This window comes from Lepisosteus platostomus, chromosome 23 (genome assembly GCF_059453375.1).
Source record: "Lepisosteus platostomus isolate fLepPlt1 chromosome 23, fLepPlt1.hap1, whole genome shotgun sequence".
In the NCBI taxonomy this organism is placed as follows: domain Eukaryota; kingdom Metazoa; phylum Chordata; class Actinopteri; order Semionotiformes; family Lepisosteidae; genus Lepisosteus; species Lepisosteus platostomus.
The window spans coordinates 12,540,481-12,560,899 of NC_142633.1; the positions used below are offsets into that span (position 1 = coordinate 12,540,481).

Below are 20,419 nucleotides of genomic sequence, written 5' to 3' on the forward strand. Positions count from 1 at the left end.
CAAGGTGTCAGCCTATGACCATATTAGAAAAAAATGCAGGTATCGTGGTTGTTTTTTTCTGCTTTTATAATACAGCCTAATAATGTGTTATAGATTCTCTTTTGCATTGCAGTTTTTTTTTTGCTCACGACAGTTATAAGTCAGCTGAAAATGAGCTTACACGATTTAGACATTAGCAAACATAAAGAACAATAATGATGAGACGAGGACATTGTAATTGTGAATACTGTCTATTTTTGAACGACTACGATTTTTTTTCCGGCTAAACGCATGATTATTATTTTTTATATCGCCTCTCACCGCCTTGGGAGATGTAACATGACTGTTTACATTATCGTGTCGGGGGAGCCGGCCAAACTTTGTGCATTGAACGTCACTGCGTGAAGCATTTCGGCCGTGGCGTAACCAAATATCCAAGATGGCGGCATGTAGTCGGCTAGAGAGGAGCAGTCACAGCATGGACAAGAGCATTACTCTCCCGCCAGATGAGATTTTTCGGAACCTGGAGAATGCCAAGAGGTTCGCTATCGACATAGGTACCAGAATACGGAAATGAGTAATTTTCTTCTTTTTTTGGTGGGGGCTTAATACAATGTCCCACTTGTAGAGCCGCTGCCGCTGTGGGCCATTCGGGAAAAGAGGGTTTCGAGTCATGTCCTGTCGACACTCCGAAATGTAGTTTTCTGGGGTAAAAATGACAGTTGACGCGAATGTCAAAATTGTGCGAAGTGGACTACGAACTCCCGATTTTGGGGCGCGGGTGGAGGGAGACGGCTTGTGTGGGGGCTGTAGTCATTTAGTAGCTGTTTTGTACTGACTTGTGCGGTTGTTATTGAAGTGGGGGACTACAGCCCCCAGTGACCGCTGCTTCAGGCGCTGGGAATCTGGATTTTCAGTACGAAAACATTTTTGTGCCAGTATTATTTTTTTCTCCGTAACTGTTAACAGTTATAATAAATCTTCAAAAGAATTAAGTCGTCTTCGATAATCAATCGAAAATGTATAACTTTATTATTAGCAGTACCAACATGATACTGTATGTGGTATGTGGTGGGTCTCTGCAGTTTTCATGTTTCATCGAGATCAAAATACTTCTGCCTGCACGACTTGTAATCACAGGTGTATCCTAAATGCAGTAAATACCGTTGCTATGGTATAATGAATACCACAGTTGATTAAATATAATGAAAACGACAGAGATATGTGAGATCTCTCAGTGTCAAACTAGTATTATGTATCTTATACTAGTAATATAGTACCGTACAGCGTCCATTGAAAACAGGAAGAGGGATTAGTACGTAATTCAACGAAGAGATATTTACACTGTACCTCCGGAGACAACCTGTAGCGATTAGGCGGGTTATTTATGGAATTCTTACCCTGAGATATTGTCAGATTACTTCAGCAATCTCAATTGTGATAAAGATATACCTTCACCAGACGTTTAAAAGTTGTGTTTTTAGTTTCTTAAGCAGCTGTAGTCTGGTTTTGTCTGTGTGTTTAGGTTTAGGTTGAAAATACTTTTCCTCTCATTGGTCAAATAAATGTCTTCCGTGTTCAGAGATTTACGTAAAATAATGTATTAATGCAAGAAGCCACAGTCGTAATGGTTATTAATAACCCAAAAGAATTGTTGAACACAATTAAGATCCAAAATATATGTATCGGCATGTTTGCATCGGGGGGGGGGTTGTACTGCTTGCAGGTCGTTAGATCTAACAGATTTCTGTTTTGTGTTTTTAATCAGGGGGGTCTTTGACAAAACTGGCCTATTATTCTACAGTTCAGCATAAAGTTGCCAAGGTCCGGTCGTTTGACCACTCTGTGAAGGTAAGGCGTTTTGTATTGCAGACAGGGTCTTTATGATCATTTGCTTTGTCTGTTAAGGAGTGAATTGCTGTTTATTCAAGTTGCTGCGTTGTATTTTGAAGGGCAAGTTTCTAAAATTGAAGTCTATATTGAGTAGTGCATTTTCCTTATTCTTGTTACAGGGCACCTACTGCTGGTCCTAATGCAGCCAGAACAGTTCATAGAAAAGCTTTTAATAACCACTTCAGAGTTTGCTGACTGTAAAAGCATCGTGCATAAAATATAAAATAGCATTGCACAACTATATTCATGCTTCTTTTGGCAAAACCTCACTTGTTGGTAATTGACTAAAAGACCAAACACATTACATAGCTATTTAGGAGTTTTGTACAACTGCTGTTGCATATTCACCTTCCAGATTTATTTTAACAAAAAAGCCAAAAGAAGGCAGTTCTTAAAAGAGGTTTTGATGCTGCTTACTTTTACGACAGGACTACGAGTATTCTTGTTTGTCACAATGGGAGGATTAGCAAGACAAATGCTGCTCACTTTGATGTTATTGAGATCCTGATCCTTAGGGGATTATTTTTTTTTTGCTAGGCTAATAATGCAAGGGTTCCTTGCCTTGGGTTCAGCCACACAGAGAACCGTTTTTTAAAATCCTTTGGCAGACCAAAAGTGAAATTGTGTATTCACATAGCATTCAATGTTGTCCATCTCAGCCTTTTCAAACCAGCAAAAAAGGAAACTATTTCACTGTTTTTAATTATCAAAATTATACTGCCATACTGCCTCCTACCCCTTGCAACATTCATACTCATTCATAGACTGGTAGACTAGAGGCACATGAGAGAATGATCTTCATGAGAAATAAAATGACAAATGTCCAACAGGGATCTGATCTCACAGCTTTCCAATCTGGAATTCAGTTTCCTTACCCATCCTGCGCTTTGCCTTCAGTTTCAGGCTTAACCCTTTGGCATGCGGATGTTGTGCAAAAGAGCCATCGCAACCATTATAAGAACCATTGTGACCACTGTATAAGAATGTGCTGCATTAATCACCTCGTGTTTCCCTTCTGTCTCAGGAAACGGAAGATGACCCTCTCTACGAGATCTCGGTGCAGGAGGAGATCACAGCTCGCCTACACTTCATCAAGTTTGAGAACGCCTACATAGAGACCTGCCTGGACTTCATCAAAGACCACCTGGTCAACACCGAAACCAAAGTCATCAAAGCCACTGGCGGGGGTGCTTACAAGTTCAAGGACCTGATTGAAAAGAAACTGAAACTGAAGTGAGTGCTAAAAGCCCAGAGTCTCAGTGTCACTTGAAGAAGAGGTGGAGGTGCAGTTGCATCTTTGTACCGGAATTCTCATTCTTTTTCTAAAATGTACAACTTCCTTTTTTTAGTGATGTTACACTATAGAATCAGTGTAGTATTCCCTTGTAGCTTTTCAGTTTTATTGAATGTCATCTGATCTGCAGTAATGTTTGATTTCCCAAGTTGTTCGTGTTTAAATAAAAAAGATTTAAGACTGGGCATGGTAATGAAATCCCAAGGGATGGAAACTTCACACAGAGAGAAAGCCATTTTGTGCTAGTACTTCCTTACACATATGTAGTGCTTTTCTGGACACTCCACTCAACGCACTTTACAGATAATGAGAACTCTCCTCCACTACCACCAATGTGCAGCACCCACCTGGATGATGTAACGGCGGTCAAAATGCACCAGTACGCTCCCCACACACCAGCTATCAATGGGGAGGAGAAGGCAATCCATAGATGGAGATTATTAGGATACTGGAGTTTACACTCCAGTACCTAATTGGATCCACTTATATCTGTTGAATTTGGTGATCATATGTGCCTGTGATTTCCTGCTGTCACAACATTGCCAGAGACCTGTGTTGCATCCCAATTTCTTTTGTGGTTTCCTTTTTTGTTATTACTAATTCATATTAATAATAAGTAACAATGACTAATAATATAACAATTAAGATAATTATTTTTCCTATGCCACGGTGCAGGTAGGCATCCTCTGACAGCACCCAGGTTTTCCTCTAGCAGCTTTGAAAACATAAGTGCAGGAAGACGAGAGCCGGCCTCTCCTGTACTGATGCAGCTGCTGTCGTCTCGTGGCAGGGTGGACAAAGAGGACGAGATGTCCTGTCTCATCAAGGGCTGTAACTTTGTGCTGAAGAATATCCCCCACGAGGCTTTTGTGTATGTGAAGCATGCCGACTCCGAGTTTCGGTTTCAAACCACGCAACCCGACATCTTCCCTTACCTGCTCATCAACATCGGCTCCGGCGTGTCCATCGTCAAGGTCAGCGCACTCTCTCATAGCAAGCCAGTCAGCATTTAAAAAGCACAGCCCGTTGATTTAATTGGCACAGACGACAAGCCACCTGCAGAGCAGTTCAGCAGTGGTTCTCAAGTACTCCCTTTAATATGGCAGAAATCTAATTGCATTAATAGTTTCTTGTTAGGTGCTATGTTTCGGGATCGCAATGGCCTTCAGGTCTGGTTGGGTGCCCAGTTACCCGGAGAAGGGGAGAACAGCTAAAAAAAAAAACTTTATTAATTAAAATATTTTTTTAACACAGGTTGAATCGGAAGACAAATTTGAACGCATTGGAGGAAGTTCTATTGGAGGTGGCACATTCTGGGGTCTGGGAGCTTTACTAACTAAAACCAAGGTAAGAGGTCATCTTATTCCTTTGCAGTGCAGTCGTTATAGCAGCCCAATTCAGATTTCTGCACGGTGCTCAGCTTCCTCAGGTGTCAGGACCATACCTGTTCAGGAGATCTTTTTTGTCAGTGAAAACAAATTACAGCATTTTGCTGTTTTACCTTCAACTTCACCCTGATAATAGTTGATGGCATATAAACTTAAGTAAGGCTGTACTACCGCAGATATAACTCATGGCTGGGTTAGTGAGGAATGGTTTGAGTTAAAATCTTAAATGGGGTTGAACTTTGGCATTATTTCTATGTAACGTGCAGAAGGACACATAAGCCTGGTGTTGTTCATGAAGCTGTGGGCTCTCCAGATGGCTGTGGTGCATTCTCTTCCAAGCAGTTGTTCGTTTTTGTACGCATCTTGTTGCTTCACCACTCCAGCCTCCTTTTCCACTTTGAGAATGTGTTAACGTGCAGAACTAAAAGCATGCACAAGCAGGTCATATTGGCGTTATTATTAGAAGGAACCATAGGAATGACAAGGTTAGTCCTGCAGCTGCCAACGTTTGTTCTTTGTCTGCTGCAGAGATTTGATGAGCTGCTGCAGCTGGCCTCCAGAGGACAGCACACCAGTGTTGACATGCTGGTGAAGGATATTTACGGAGGGGCCTATGGGACACTCGGCCTGACTGGAGACCTGATTGCCAGCAGCTTCGGCAAATCAGCCACAACCGATAAAGGTGGACGATGCATCCTTGTTGGCTAAGGCTTGCAGTGTTGGAATTTTCGGTTTGTTTCTACCACATTTGCACAGTCACATTCCAGCATACATACTAGACATGACTGAAGAAGAATGAGTACGATTATGCATTCCCTGAATTGCTATCTAGCCATTTCTTATCATTTCAATACAAAGTGATCATCTTAGTGATAAATAGTGTCAAGATGTGTGATGAAGCTCTCTCAGTGCGTTCCTTTGCAGTTCTCTTTCTTTTGACACAGTTTGTCCATCGGTTTTTCATTTCTTGAGCTGCTTTCCGATTTCTTGGTGGGTAAAATTGCAGTGATTTTACAGGGTTGTACTCATACGGTTCCACTTGTGTTTATGCTATTTGATTTTTTTTTTATTGGTCAATCAGATCTGTTTTCTTGTTCGAAGTGGTGATTGTTCTAACTGTACCACAGTTGTTTCCTTAACACAAATGGTTTTTATGCAAGCGTGTCTTTCTCTGTGCTATTATATACTAGAGTTCTCCAAAGAAGACATGGCCAAGAGCCTCCTGCATATGATCAGCAATGACATTGGTCAGCTTGCCTGTCTCTACGCCAAGCTGCACAACCTCACTCGAGTTTACTTCGGGGGGTTCTTCATCCGAGGACACCCTGTGACAATGCACACCATCACCTACAGCATCAATTTCTTCACCAAGGTAAAACATCTTCAACTGAGCTCTTGTTGAGCCTCCAGATGTCTGTATGGATTGAGAAATTTTACCAACCTTTTATGGAAAGAAATCTTTGGAATTTAAGTCTTGATATTTGGAGTTAAGTAATGATATTCATGTCCTATTATTGTACAATTAATGTGGGTGCAAGTACTGTTTTTCTGCAAATAGATTGAATTAGCCATTCAAATACTGTGACATTTTTGTTCTTAAGTCAAAGTTTTTATAGTTTTCTTGCACTGGTATTAATGCTTTGCTGAAATCATCCTCAGGGGGAAGTCCAGGCTCTCTTTCTCAGACACGAAGGCTACTTAGGGGCGATTGGAGCCTTCTTGAAGGGAGCAGAGGAGGACAGTAAGTACAAGTTTTACTGGGTGGTTTGCTGTGTTTCCTTTGAGATGGAGGAAAAAAGACAAGAAGATTTATAGAGTTTTCCAATGTGCAGAGACAGAACACAGTGCAGGATTATACACAACATCCATTCTCTAACCTCTTCTTGGAGTTCAGGGTTGTACAGAATATAAACCGTGTTATTTCAACCATTCATTTCTCTTAAGCAGATGTCTAGACTGCAATTATTTTTTCTTGTGAGGGGGAGGCAAAATCTATTGGTATGTAGTGGAAAGAGCATGCTTTTAAATGTAATGTGATTAATGTCTCAGGATTTGGTGGTGTCCTCCAAATGCTGTGAAAGAGAGTATCAGCTAATGCAATTTATTGTCCATTACTTCTTTTGGTCCTAATGTCTGTTTTTATAATTGTTTTAGTGCTTTCTCTTAAATTATTCAAAGGCATCAATTCTGACAAACCTGTCCAGCAGTCTGGCTTCTATAATCTTAGGTGTTGTATTATTTTAAAGTATTATTGTGAAATGGGAGTTTTCATTTTCTAATGCTGGCTAATGAAAGTTCTGATCCGTTCCACACAGATCCTAACCAGTACAGCTGGGGGGAGAATTACGCTGGGAGCTCTGGCCTGATGAGCGTGTCTCCTGATCTGAACCCCATGCAGCGGGCCCGCAGTGGAACGGTGAGTTCAGCGTTGCACTGAGCGCAGTCGAGCGCCTTTTATGACCCTGCTGTAGAACAGTGTTAGAGTAAATTGGCTGGATTACTCCTGGGTGTTTGTGGAGGAATTTGCATTTTTAATGGATAAAAGTGCTTTTGATGAATATCAAAATATTGATGGAGCATTCCACCTGTTATGATGGCACCTATTCTTTCCTCAGGAATGTCCTTTAATGTGCAGTGAATGTAATGAAATACACCTGCCAGAACTTTGTGCTATTTTCAATCCAATTCCAAACCTGGAAATGACATGGTGTTTGATGTAACCCCTAAAGCGGGAATACATTGATAATGGGTATAGCAGACATTTTCCTTAAGTGGCACAGCTCATAACTATACAGCCGTAAAACTACAATAAAGAAAATGTCTCTACAGAGAGCTTCTTATTCCTGGTAAGGTTTTAATTACCTGCTGTACATCTAAACTAGTCACAGGCTTAGGCATTTCAAAACAGTGGTGTTTGCTCTCTAAGCTGTGGTAATTATTCAAAGATGACAGATTTTTATGTTTATTACCCTCTGTTTCTTAACGATTGAGCAGCATCTTAAGACAACCAGTCTCTGTGTTTGGAGCTGGATTAAAACAATGCACTGGGGTGTTAAATTAGGATCAGAATTATCTATCCTTTGTGTTTTGTTTCTAACATTTTATTTCTTACTTTTTTTTCATCCCAACTTGTCATTGTCTCCATGATCTCTGTTTAATTTATATTTTTTCTTCAGTTTCCCGTAAGTAAATACCATTTTCAATGTGTGTTATAATTCACATTTTTTTCAATGGGTGATTTATCACCATGCTTAAGCGTAAGCTTCAGATGCTGGGAACACAGCTTGTTGTTAGTGAGTTGTGCATTAAAATAGTGATTAGTTAGCCTTAGCTGGAAATGTCTGTGCCTTTTTGTCTTGCTTGCTTGTGTGGCATTGAGATATCTTACTAAAAGTATACAGTCCTCTCTGACGTCTCTGTAGTAAAGATCCCTCTGCAAAATATTTTTAATGAAAATGTGGTACATATACGTTTCATTTCAATTTTTCTTATTCTGAGTCGTCAAGAAAATAACAGTACACTTTTAAAATATCTTTAGGTTGTGCTGAGATGCATTGCATTTTAGGTACTATCATCTGAGCAAAGTATTATAAAACTGGGCCGACTGCTAAGTTGACTTCATCACATATAATTGCTCAAAAATGAAAAAAGAGAGAGAGATTTGCACTGATCTTTCTGTCTGTAGGTCTTGCATGTCTGAATGTGAAATTTCCCTTTTTTCTCTATTCAACCATAGCCATAATATCATAGTGTGAGTTATCTGTCAGTCATCAAAATGATATTAGGTTCCAGTTACTGCTTGCGTTCTGCAGATTTTGTGTCCAAGTTAACATTAATAAAAGCATTAATACAACAAATGTTGATGTGTGCCCTGAATACATACAGTAGGGAGAGCAGGAAGCATACAGGTCACAGATGTGCAAAAGTAATGCCAGGAGTAAAAGGAACAGAATGGGCTTTTCCCCTTATCTAATGGAAATGTCTATATCATGTCCACTGTTGGCTGCTGTTGGGGAATTCACACTGGCATGGGCAGCACAAAAACTTATGCTTTGCTTACCTCCTACAATGAAAAATAAGAATGTCTGTGTGCCACATGCTGAAAAGCTGTAGTGAAAATGCTAAACGTTGAATGACAGAGTGAGCACGAAATAAGCAGCTGCCCGAGAGATGCAAATGGACAAAATCCACAAAGAATGCATGGAAAGTGAAGGAAAGTTGCCTGCTAACAAGTCAACTTGTTTTTGTGATCTCAAATTGTAACAGGTTGGGATTCTCAGATGTCCTTGGTACCAGTTCTTCCCCAATATACGATACTATACAAGACTGAGATTAATATTAGTATAATTTAGCTAATTCATTTTGGTTGTTTGGAGTTTTTGCATTTGCTGCTTAGTCTATAGCCGTGCATTTTCTGATACTATGAATATGTGCTAAGCATCCATTGTTTAAATGGTGAGATTTTGAGCTTGAAGTGCTCATGGTTAGTTAAAATATATGATTAACCATAGAATATGTTTGCTTGATTTTGTGAATTACATGTTGGTTTCCAAGCTATGTTGTAGCAGCCGGTTCAGTGGTATATTTCCAGAAATGACTTGTAATTAAACATGTGACAAAATAGTCTCCTCCTCATATTATTAGTTTACAGTTTTAACAAAAATGGTCTTGCTATTAAGCTGTTAAGACGCAGAGCTACTTTGCATTAGTGTAAGCACTCAGGGTGCTGTAGCTGGTTGGTGACTGTGCTCCTGCCCCCTGCAGTTCGACATGCTGGAGATGGATCGTCTGGAACGCCAGCTGGTGAACCTGCCCCTGCTGCAGGACGCCTCCTCGTACATCCCGGACACCATGGACCTGACCGAGGACGCCGTGGCTCGTGAATACTGGCTCTACTGCTTCGAGGAGGCGCTGGGCGGGGTGAGAGCACAAGGCCGCGTCGACAGCGGGAGCAGGGGTTCCCAGCTGTGGTCCTTGGGGTCTGAATTATTCGCTTATTAGAGCCTCAATCATTCTCAGCTGAAGGTTGTAACGAAAGCATATTTCCACATTTTCATATAGTTCAGCCTAACATTACCGCAATTTATCCTTTCTTCCAGGTGTTTGTAAATGAAATATTCTTGGGCAAACCTGATTAAGAGCAGCTCCTGCTCCTTGAGTGGTCCATCCAGTTAGCAATCCAGATTCTCATTCTTTATTTTGATTCTCTCGTTCAAATTTGAATTGGTCGGCAGTAGCTGGGGACCCCAGGAGGTACCCGACCAGGGCTGTGATAGGCAGGGTACCCTGCTTAATACCGTGGGTGTAAACCACCTGCTTTTTATAAATTAAGGTTGGATCATATTCATGTCCACACGTTTGTATTTGCCCAGCAGGATGGCATTGTGTTTTAAGCTCAAAGCAGCTGCTGTTGTCAGGTGTGGCTGTGGAGCTGCGGCCAAGTTCACAGTTCTGGTCTCTGCAGGTGGTGAAGAGAGCCATCGCCAGCCAGCCAGACCTCCCACAGGCCAAAGAGCGAGCAGAGAAGTTCCGCCAGAAATACCGACACAAGCTACAGACCCTCCGGCACCAGCCTTTGTAAGAGTGCATTCCCTCCTTCCCAAGGAATTCTTCATGGAAAAGTTTGATGTTCATCACTGAACGCTCTTGCATGTTCACCTGAGAAAGCAATAGACAATGTCTCAGGTTTAAAAAATATATAGTTCAACATTAAATTGCATTAGCACAGAAGATGCAGAAATGTTACAGATACAGTATTAGAAACTTGAGCTGGATCTCCAGGGAAGACCTGGTATTCCTAAAGTCTTACTAAAGGAAGTGTAGAATGTTTTTAGTTGACCAATTACTAAAATACTTCCAATAGTCTTTCAAGGCAGGGCTTATAAATTAGCACCTATCGATATCAAGATCTAGAAATCTTTGGTTATATGTTAGGTTCTGGAAACTTACTGTAACAAGGATCATCTGTATGGCTAAATGATTCTAGGGGGTAGCATATTTATAAGAGATACTGGGTCTTTCTTAACTAGTAATTTGTCTGATGCAGGAAAAGCAGAAATGGATGCAAACATCCATTTTACATACCATGGTAAATTCAGGTATTATGGTATTAGGATATAGAACATTGAATGCTATTACTGAGGTGTTTAATTAGTGGAGTACTGCATGGTTTGTCTAGTTTATAAACTAAATACCTAATATTCCATGAAGTAGGTTCTGGTATGGTAGTTCACAGTAGTTTTTATTGATGCTTCCATAATCTAAAAAACCTGAAAATGATCCCAGCGTGCTTGATCGTAATACTATAATAGTATTGGTCATCAGAATAAAGTCCTCCCTGGTCTTGGTATTAAAATGGTCTCATGTTGTTAATTAATCTAGATAGCCAAGGCACTGGCGTGCAACTGAATTTCTGTGCTTTCCCCTTTTCCTCCCTAATTCATCTGTGCTTTTCTTCTCCTCCTCATTCCTAGTGCCTATGGGTCCCTCACTGTCAGAAGTTTGTTAGACACAAGAGAACACTGTCTAAATGAGTTCAACTTTCCCGACCCCTATTCTAAGGTTTGAACTAGTTTGTCGTCTTATTTTAAGGCCCTTTTTTGTCTCCCCCCAAAAGTTCACACAGAAAATTTTAAAAATGCACTGCTTTAACATCGATCAGCTTCTTTCTTTATGAAAGCTGTTTTTTTAACTGTAGATTTTTTGGATCCAATACTATTGCAGTGTGAAGTTGTGCTTTTAACACTGCACTAAGGAGACATTCACTTCTTGTTAGTGGCATTTATTGCTGTTATTTTTTTAATGTAGCTGTTAATATATGCAGAATTACTGCATATATGTATGGCTACATTCAATAACCAGTGGTAGTTGCGTGGGGTAAATATTAATTACACTGTTTTTGTTATGCCTCTGCAGATCAAGCAAAGAGAGAATGACTTAGCACTGAAGTACTTCCAGAAGGTTGTGAAGTCTCTGGAAGTGCTGAGCTGGGAGGAGAGACAGTTTGCCCTGGTTAAGGGACTACTGGCTGGGAATGTGTTTGACTGGGGAGCCAAGGCAGTCTCAGAGTAAGCAGTTCTCCGGCTTAACATTGGGCTGAAATACTGTGGTCACTTATAAACCATTAGCCATCTGGAGTGCACTAGCTGGTCTGATGCACTGTGTCGACTCAACAATGGTTTTACCCACCTTGAAAAGTTCAAGCCATATTGCTGTTGTTAGTGTTAAGTTTGTTTTATACCAGGAATTACTCAAAACAATTGCAAGATCGATTTCTCTAGATTTTGTTTGCAAAAACAAAAAAATTCAAGTAGGTTAAAACGGATTCCCTAAATCTCTCATGTCTTTTCAGTATCTTGTAAATTTCTGACAGGTGTAATTTTCACAGTGCTGTCAGCTTGCCTAAAATGGTGCATATAGAAAAAAATAGGACACATATTGGGCTGGAGTTCGTGATACAGTGATGTCAGGCATGCTGTTGCAGTATAAGCTACTATTTGACAGGATTGAGAGAAGATAGGGGAAAGTAACGTGCTACTATGATAACGCTCTAAAATTCTGATTCTTTTTTTAGTGTCCTTGAATCTGATGCAGGGTTTGGATTTGAAGAAGCAAAACAAAAGTTGCAAGGTATGAGGGTTTTGTTCCTTTGGAAAGATCTGTTCTTTCACAGATGTATAGTAAGTAAGCAAGGTCAATGAAGCAAATACAAATTAAATAAATGGGGTCTAGATAATGGAAGATAACTTTTACCTGTCCTTTCCCTGAAACAAGAGCTTTTTCTTTCTCTTTTGAAGAGACAGTATAATCTTTTGTTTTGTGATGATTTATCTTACCTAAGATTTTTAGTTCAGTCTAAAGCAGGGCTTCCCAATCCCAATCCCAAACTAAATTCCGCAATCGGATCCTTAATTGAACTAGCACGTTGCTTGACTGGAATATTTGCAAGTTTTTATCCTAGTGAAAGCTTATGTGTTTTGTTTTACTTATCAGATACAGTAGTTAAAAGCTGGCCTCCAACATGTTTCAGAGCAGAACAATCAAACAGTTCAAAGTAATCCTATTAATTAAGTCAATTAAGAATTCAAATGTGTAACTGGGACTTGGATGGAACAGAAACTGAGCAGATTTGTGGTTCTCTATGGCCAAGTTTGGGAATCAATGGTTTAAAGATTACAGAGATGAAAATATTTGCACATTGAGCGTGGTGATTGCTTAAATGCACTGGCAATCTTTAAACAGTGATTGTGTCAGTGGCTTTCTGGTATTGACTGTGTCCTTCACTCCCTAGAGCGCCCTTGGCTTGTGGATTCATATAATGAATGGATTGAGAGGTTAAAGGTAAGTAAAACATTTTCTATAGTGTTACCATCTACACAACAACTTTCAAACTGAAAACACACATTACAACCATAAAAACCTTCAATATCTCCATCACCCTGTATATTAAAAGTGTGCTCTTCATTCAAGTATCTGTTTTATGTTTGTTTAAAAAAACTGTTTAATACTGCAGCTAGATTTAAACGTTTTTTTAAGTATAAATAAGTTTGTAAGCTGCAGAGTTTTTAAACTGAAAATAAAGCCAAGGTGACAATGGTTGGCTGTGAAGGCTGTTTTTAGAGGATTGTATTGTGAAGTGCCAAGTCTGTACGTGTGCAGGAATTCCAGTCCCAAAACCACCCAAATAGTAGGCCGCTTAAGCAGTAATTATAAATCAATTAGGAGCTCAATAAATAAGTCTTGTAAAGCACAAAAAGAAACGTTTCTACTGGATCTTGAAGAATTGACACCTCATTCCAAACTTGCTCGCAGTACTTTTATTTTGAAATCCCCTCTTCTTGATCTAATTTGTTCTGTGCCGTTCCCAGACTTTCTGCTTTTGGGTGAATCTGTTATCAATTATATTTTTGGCTGTACAATATCTCCCATGTGGTAATCTTCTCCACAGTCTCTTTTTACACCTCTTAACAAGGAGAACTATGAGAGAATTATTTATGAATCTTTGGTACCAGATGTTCTTTAGTCATTGCCTCCAATGTATTATTTTTGCCGGTTATTCTGTTTCATGTCTGTTGTGATAACTATGTAAGGATGACTCCCTGGAATCAGTGATTGAATACCATGCATACTGGCTTTCTCTTGCAGGGTCCTCCTCACAAATGTGCCTTATTTTTCGTAGATAATAGTGGAATAGACATCATTCTGGGAGTGTTCCCATTTGTCAGAGAACTTCTCTGCAGGGGAACAGAGGTAAGCCACTTTCTTTTTTGTGATTCCTGTGGCCATGTGCCAGTTCTCATACATCAAGACTGTGATTTCCCTCAAAATGTGTATAAGAGGTAGGTTGCTGTTTTTTTTTTAATGTAACAAGGTCATTGCTGATAGAAGTTGCCACCTATATGCCTAGTTATTTTGGGATACTTGGAGATAAACAGTGTTATATGAATTATTAGCCACTTCACTCTAATAATGTTCTGAATCCTCTTTTCTCCACTCACAAACATGCCTTGGGTTTACCTTTGCAGGTTGTGCTGGCAAGCAACTCTGGACCAGCGCTAAATGATGTGACATACAGTGAATTACAGATACTGACAGAACGGATAGCAGCCATGGACTCAGTCATTCAGTAAGTTTTCTGTTTGTGTTCCACATCAGGCAGCTGGTGAGAGCTGGCCTGACTTGATGGAGACTGCTGTTCATACTTTGAATATGTCATTGCTTTCTATTATGCAGATGTCTTAATCAGTAGTACAGACGAATTCAGTAGAAATATTGCTAGTAAGAGAAGTGTCTAGTCTTAATGTGCTTGTACAGGTATTGGGGGTCAAACTCTCTGAAGTCTCTGAATACTTTTTCTCTGTTTATTTTGTAGGTCTGGGATCAAGGATGACAGATTAATTTTAGTTCAGAGTGGCTCCAGTTCACCGTGCTTGGACTTGAGGTGGGTATGCACTGATAAGCTGGGGTTACAGTTGTACTCACGGTTGTCAGTTAAGGTGTTGTTCTCAGCAGTCCTATTTTAATTTATGGGACACCTAGTACAATCCACAGCTCAAAAGTTCTAATTAAATTAAGATTCTTAGTTGAGAATGAGACTTGGGGAGAACTCTTCCAAAATTCAAGAGGCTTTTAACAGAGATGGAAACAAAAGCCCTAGTTCTGGCGTTAGGGCCAATAAATTGAGTATTGATCACAGCGCTCTTCAGTCACACTGTTATGGCCAGCTCCATTGTAATTTATTTGAACTGGCTTTTTGTTTTACTAGGATGTTTAGGACCTGAGGCATTAAAACAGGCAATGGTATGGTATGGATCCCACTGGCCATTACTGTTTTAATATTTAACACTGGAAACAAACTGAGTGTGAATGTTTCGGGGTAGAAATGGAGGTTCTGTTGGGAAATGCATCAGTCTAAATGAGTGAATGAACCATATTTACATGTTTTACATTGTTAATACTTATATATGTACAAACTAACAGGTAAAGGTTCATTCCATGCTGCACTTCACAGAAAATAAACACAACCTTTTGGCTGAAGAGCCTTCACACCTGAGGTTTTATGTATCCTTTTGGCACTTTTACGTGTTCCTTTGCAACCTATGCATGCTGACGTAGCTTTCGACTCGCAACTTCTATAGACAAACTGTCCACCCTTTTTACTTGTATTTTGTGTCGGGATATTTGGGGGTGGGAGGGGTGGACAGGACCTGAGAATCACCCTGCAGTGACGGTGACCCACTCAGCTGTACTGGAGCGCCGAGCAGGGGATGAACGTGCTCCCAGCCTTGCCTTCTCAGTGCTGTATTGCCCGCTGACGCCGTCTTTCCCCACGACAGCCGCCTGGACAAGGTGCTGTCCACAGTTGTGAGAGAGCGGCACACGGACCTGGTGATCATTGAAGGAATGGGCCGCGCCATCCACACCAACTACTACGCCACCCTGCGCTGCGAGAGCCTCAAGCTGGCCGTCATCAAGAACTCCTGGCTGGCCGAGCGGCTGGGCGGCAAGATCTTCAGCGTGGTGTTCAAGTTCGAGCAGCCCCCCCAGTCATGAGGAGGCGCCACGGGATCGCCCACCTCTCCAGCACCCTCAGACACATGACGGCCTCTCCCTCTCTTGCGCGCTCTTTTTCATCGCTGTGGGGGTGGTGTGTCAAGGACTTCTTTCTTGCAGTTTGTTCTATCAGGTGTTCAGTTTTCTTTTGCACGATGGAACAAAATGATTTAGTTAATGAATCTGACATCTGTAATCGGCAGGCTTTAGTTAAACTGCGTTATTGTACCTGAAGTTGGTTTTTTTTCCCATGTGAAAACTGCAAATATTAAATTTGCAGATGAATGTGTCCTGAAGCTGAGAAGGGCCTAAGAAGGCAAGAGGCTGAGATATTTTCACAGCTTCCTTAGTGTCTTCAAGCTTCAAAAAGGGATTTTGTTTTCTGTTAATTTTTTTTTCTCAGCAATACACCAAAACGTCTTGCTTTCTTAGGGTATAATGTTTCCAGTGTCGAGTGCAATTGTTGCTACGATGGTGTCTCTCCTGCTTTAGAGTATCAATTTCATTTTAATGGATCCCATTTTCTTATCTGCTGCGGTGCAGGGTGAGATCTGTTCAGGGCCAGATGACCGTAGTTTCATCCCCGCCAGGGTGACTTTGGCACATGCTGTTCAAGTAGTTTATATACCCAAGCCAAATCCTGCCAGCTGCTTCTCTAGTGCTCATCATCCATTCTGCTTGGCCAGACTTTTTGATATCAGCTTTTGAAGGGGACAGTTCTGAAGTGGTTGAAGTCCCAGAGCAAGTGAGTTAAATAGATGATAATTGAGAGACTGATAATAGCTTGAGTTTTAAAAGTACTTGAACATAATATTAGTTGAACCTGATTGTAATTGTTTCCCCTCAGTCTGAGTGTGGTTATGCCCGCCCACTGTAAGCAGTTTAATTTTAGACTGGAGCGTGTTTTTTTATTGTTAAAGGGTTTTCTGGAATGTGGAAACAGAGCAACTTTATATCTTTGGTTTAACTTGCCACGGCAGGAGAAAGCAGGACGTCTTCTTGAGAACATGTAGCCAATATAGTGAATGAAGAATCTCAATGTCTGGAGACCACTGATGACTGAAAGATCACATCTTTTGCTCTTTAGTAAGGTATTTAATAAGATAAAGAAAGTATGTGTTTGTAAACGTACCAGTCAGATGAAACACTTTGTGTTAAGCACTAATTTGTACTGGTTAATGTGCCTTGCGGTTTTGGCAATGTAGTCTTACAAGAGAAGTTTAATTCTTATTTCCCCCACACCTCAGCTTATATGTATTAAGTATTTTTTCCAAATCGGGGCATTTTTTAAAGTTGCATTACTTAACAGTTCTTCATTCAATTTGTCAGCACATTTCTTTTCTGGCTTGGGTTTTAAGAAACTGCATAGCTCTATTTTTTGGGTTACAGTCTTGTGGATTTAGACAGAGATGTTCCACCCTATCAGTAAGTACTGCACAAAGTCTTACAGTGCTAGTCAAGCCATGCTAAATCCTTAACAATTGTAAGCTGTTCAGTTCTCTCCTTAGCCCACAAGGTGACAGTGTTTCACTAATGACTCCTGTTGCACTGTTATATCGTTAACTTCAATGTGATACTAGTTGACTTCTTTTCTCCAAGCCAGTAGAGGGAAAGTAATTCTCTTTAATAAAAGTTGGATGTTTATTAATATAACATAAACCTTTTTTCTTTAATCTGTCAGTAGTATACATTTTTCCAGGGAGTTATTTTTATAACAAGCTTATTGGTGCTTATGTATCAGCATTAAAACTGGTGGGCTGTTTCACATTGTGTTATTGTTTATTCCCAAATTGCAGATCACAGCACTTTAATCTCCTCTGAAAGCTGATATAAGCTTCGCGTGGTGATTTTCCTTCAGGGCTGTACAGGATGTGGAGAACAGTATTGCCTCATTATCTCAGCCAGGTGTGCTTTTGTCTTTGTGTTTCTCTGTTTGTATCAGTCATTTAATTTCAGGTCTTGACTTTCAGGCTGCGAAGCTGACTTGAAATCGGAGTTTGATCAGTTTGCACAACACTGCAGTGTGCTTTTCTTTTAGCGTTGAAGAACAGTGCTTGCACAGCACCCAGGACATTTGTCGGCTTTTGTGAGCAAAGCAATAAGATAATACACAGATATTGTTGGGGACTGTTGTATTCAGATGGTTAGCAAAATTAGATGTGTTTTTGTGATCAGAAAACATAATCAAGACCAAAATGATGTTTAAAGTCAAATCTTTTTCCTTTTAAATACTGAAAGTTCTCAAATGTTTTGTCACAACTCACTTAGTGAGATTCTGTATAATTGTTATATATATATGTATATATACTGTAAGTGTGTACATATATATGCTTCATTTCACATATCTTGAAATATGTTTATTTTAATTTTTTCAGTGTTTGTGTAAAAATAAAAATCAGCTATGTTCTTTGACAATCACATGTATTTAAATGTTAAATATATTTTTAATTGTCTTCATTAAAAAACATTGTCCTTCTAAATTACTGTTTGATAGCTTTTCTCTTTTCTTCTCTAGAAGTAAACTAACCCTTGGACAAGAACATTTTTCCTTTTATCATCCACGAAGACCAGCAGTTTTATGCCAGAAACTCAGTGGATTGTAGAAATACTATCAGGACAACTGCAAAGGGGCACCTAGCATATCTTGAACAATTTGATGCAATTAAGTGGTTAATTGTGGAAACATTTAGTATACATTTCATTGGCTTTAAAAGACTGTGACCCATGTTTGCTTTTCAGTGGCTCTATCGGCATTACATTTGTATTTAGATATGCTGGTGTCTGCACTGCTGATTAGCAATAATTGACCAGGATTCCCCACTCAGTGATGTGCAATGAGCTAAGTATCCCTTGTAGTTCCTCATTTAAAAGATGGTGAATGGCTCAGAAATGCACATTTTGCATAAAATCGTCAACAGTTTCAACTTGCAGCAGTGACCCAAATTGATAATTGATTACACTGCTTTATAACAGTGGGATCATTTTGCAAAATGATAGTGGCATAAAAACTAGTCGTTCAAAAAGTCTCTATGACCTAGATTTCTTTTTCCACTGTGCACCCATAATAACTAATGTTGTGGGCGGGGGGGGGGGAACGATTTTTTTTCCCTTATTGTGCTTCAGATCTGCCTGGTTTCCAAGCCAAACCCTTTCGGTTTATTTTCCAAAAGCCGTGTCACATGCCTGATGAAGTAAACTATTTAATCTTCTCGAGCCTTTACATTTCCCAAGTCGGGGGCAAGACGTTTGCTGCTCTTAAACTGGAAAGCAGCAGCCTCGGCCCTCGCTCAGCCCTCTCCTCAAAGCCTTTCCACACTTTTTCCCTAGTGCTGCAATTCACGACGAAGTGCCAGGAGGCTTCGGGAAAGTAGTGTTGTGCTGTGTTAGCAAAGCCTATTAAACTACTGACCTACTGACTGTAATCATTAAGTGCTGTACGTCGCTTCTGGGGAGATGAAACATGGAAATCCAGAAAAGGATAGTTTAGCAATAATGAAAGGAGTTAGCACACAGCCAAGATATCTTCTCTCTAATGTTCTTTTTTTTTTCTGGTAGTTGGGCCTTTTTCGGGGTGCTTGCCGCCTGTCTTCTTACCCGTCTTCGGTCTGCGGGGGCTCGTCGTGTGCGCCTCCCAGGCGAGGAGCAAGGACGGGGGCTTCCCGGGAGCCGGGGGAGACCGGATCGATCGTGACGCGGGCTGCGCGACACCTTCAGCGCCTAGCGCCGTGCCGCCATCAAAGCAGCCGAGAGGCCCGAGGCGAGAGGAGACTGTGATGAGAGCGGGGTGCAGCGGAGCCGGGCGCCTGCACCGGGGGGGGGGTACGCTGATAAGAGCAGCAGGCCAGGCAGGGGGTCCGTCTCCAGCCAGCTGCCGATTCCTGCTGAACGAAAGCTTTCTCTTTCCAACTTAATTGCCTCGTTTCAACTTGTGCTTTTTTTGCCAGGGGTGCTACGACAGCCGGCTTCACAGAGTTCCGTTCTTTTCTGATGTCTTTTGAAAGTATTGAAATGGGCTCATCATGGCTCTCTCGGGTTCCTCTGCAGAGTTTTTAGAGTTTGGCCATTCACTTCGCCGAGACTAGAACAGGCATCGCGGACTCAAGAGGTGTCGGAGGCCACCGGACCTGTAATTGTTTTGCTTTGCTTTCGTTTCCGTCTTGCCAGACAATCTGAAACCGTACCAGGCCTGATTGAAGCTTCCATTCGCTCACCGTACCTTCTCGCCTGCTGTACCATCTCCTGCAGATTTCGAAATGAACAGCCAGAACAGCCTGTCAATGCAGGAGCATGATCCTGCAGTGAGAACACAGTGCCCCCTCTCTCCACAGTTACCCTTTCTTGCGACAGTGAGTGAAATGCATGGTTCAGTGATCTCGGGCATAAAAGAGGTCTGGAAGTGTTGTTCAGTAATAGCAAGTCAGGGAAGTGTAACCCTTCTGGTATCGTGGGTTAAGGTAAAATGTAAGTGAGGGGTGGTTTAAGACAGGCCCTTCAGGTGCGGATGAAGGGTAGTTATGGATGTTGAGCAGAATGTCGGGCCCAAGGCAAGTATGCTTCACCTTTTCGGTTATAAGGGGAAGTAAAGAAATAACGATTGCTAAGGTAGGTGAGCTGTGGATTTCTGCAGCTTCATTATCAAACGTTTCTGCATTTAAACAAGTAGAAGAATTCTTCAAGGTTGCATCCCTCAAAATCCTGACTGGTAGCTATGGACAACAGGCTTACATTTGCAGGTGTAAGTCTTCTGTGCCATGACTGAGTGCTTTTATTATGCTGTCAGGATTTTTTTTCCTGTTCGGTTCTCATAACTGTT

The 20,419-nt window shown here is 40.8% G+C and overlaps 1 protein-coding gene across 4 annotated transcripts; it reads left to right on the forward strand.

Annotated features, from left to right (window-relative positions):
• The first annotated feature begins 70 nt into the window (after window positions 1-70).
• Window positions 71-18,086, forward strand: pank4 (pantothenate kinase 4 (inactive)). 4 transcript variants are annotated; one of them, XM_088616859.1, is made up of 19 exons: window positions 71-536; window positions 1,748-1,830; window positions 2,897-3,105; window positions 3,957-4,140; window positions 4,421-4,513; window positions 5,083-5,236; window positions 5,745-5,926; window positions 6,214-6,295; window positions 6,870-6,970; window positions 9,319-9,474; window positions 10,019-10,131; window positions 11,028-11,115; window positions 11,470-11,621; window positions 12,128-12,183; window positions 12,845-12,894; window positions 13,699-13,803; window positions 14,079-14,179; window positions 14,426-14,494; window positions 15,390-18,086. In XM_088616859.1, exons 1-19 carry the CDS (start codon window positions 419-421, stop codon window positions 15,604-15,606), a joined length of 2,313 nt encoding a protein of 770 aa, XP_088472985.1. In that variant the 5' UTR covers window positions 71-418; the 3' UTR covers window positions 15,607-18,086. The 4 variants fall into 4 exon arrangements, with proteins under 4 accessions (XP_088472985.1, XP_088472986.1, XP_088472987.1 ...); XM_088616860.1 differs by having other exon boundaries at window positions 405-519; XM_088616861.1 differs by having other exon boundaries at window positions 422-556.
• Window positions 18,087-20,419: the final 2,333 nt, after the last annotated feature.

Excerpts from the sequence above, each read along its gene's own strand:
- pank4 (XM_088616859.1), top strand. The coding sequence starts at position 419 with ATGGCGGCATGTAGTCGGCTAGAGAGGAGCAGTCACAGCATGGACAAG. Across the intron at positions 5,237-5,744 it reads ATCAGCCACAACCGATAAAG|AGTTCTCCAAAGAAGACATG; the intron begins GTGGACGATGCA and ends ATTATATACTAG. Across the intron at positions 6,971-9,318 it reads AGCGGGCCCGCAGTGGAACG|TTCGACATGCTGGAGATGGA; the intron begins GTGAGTTCAGCG and ends TGCCCCCTGCAG.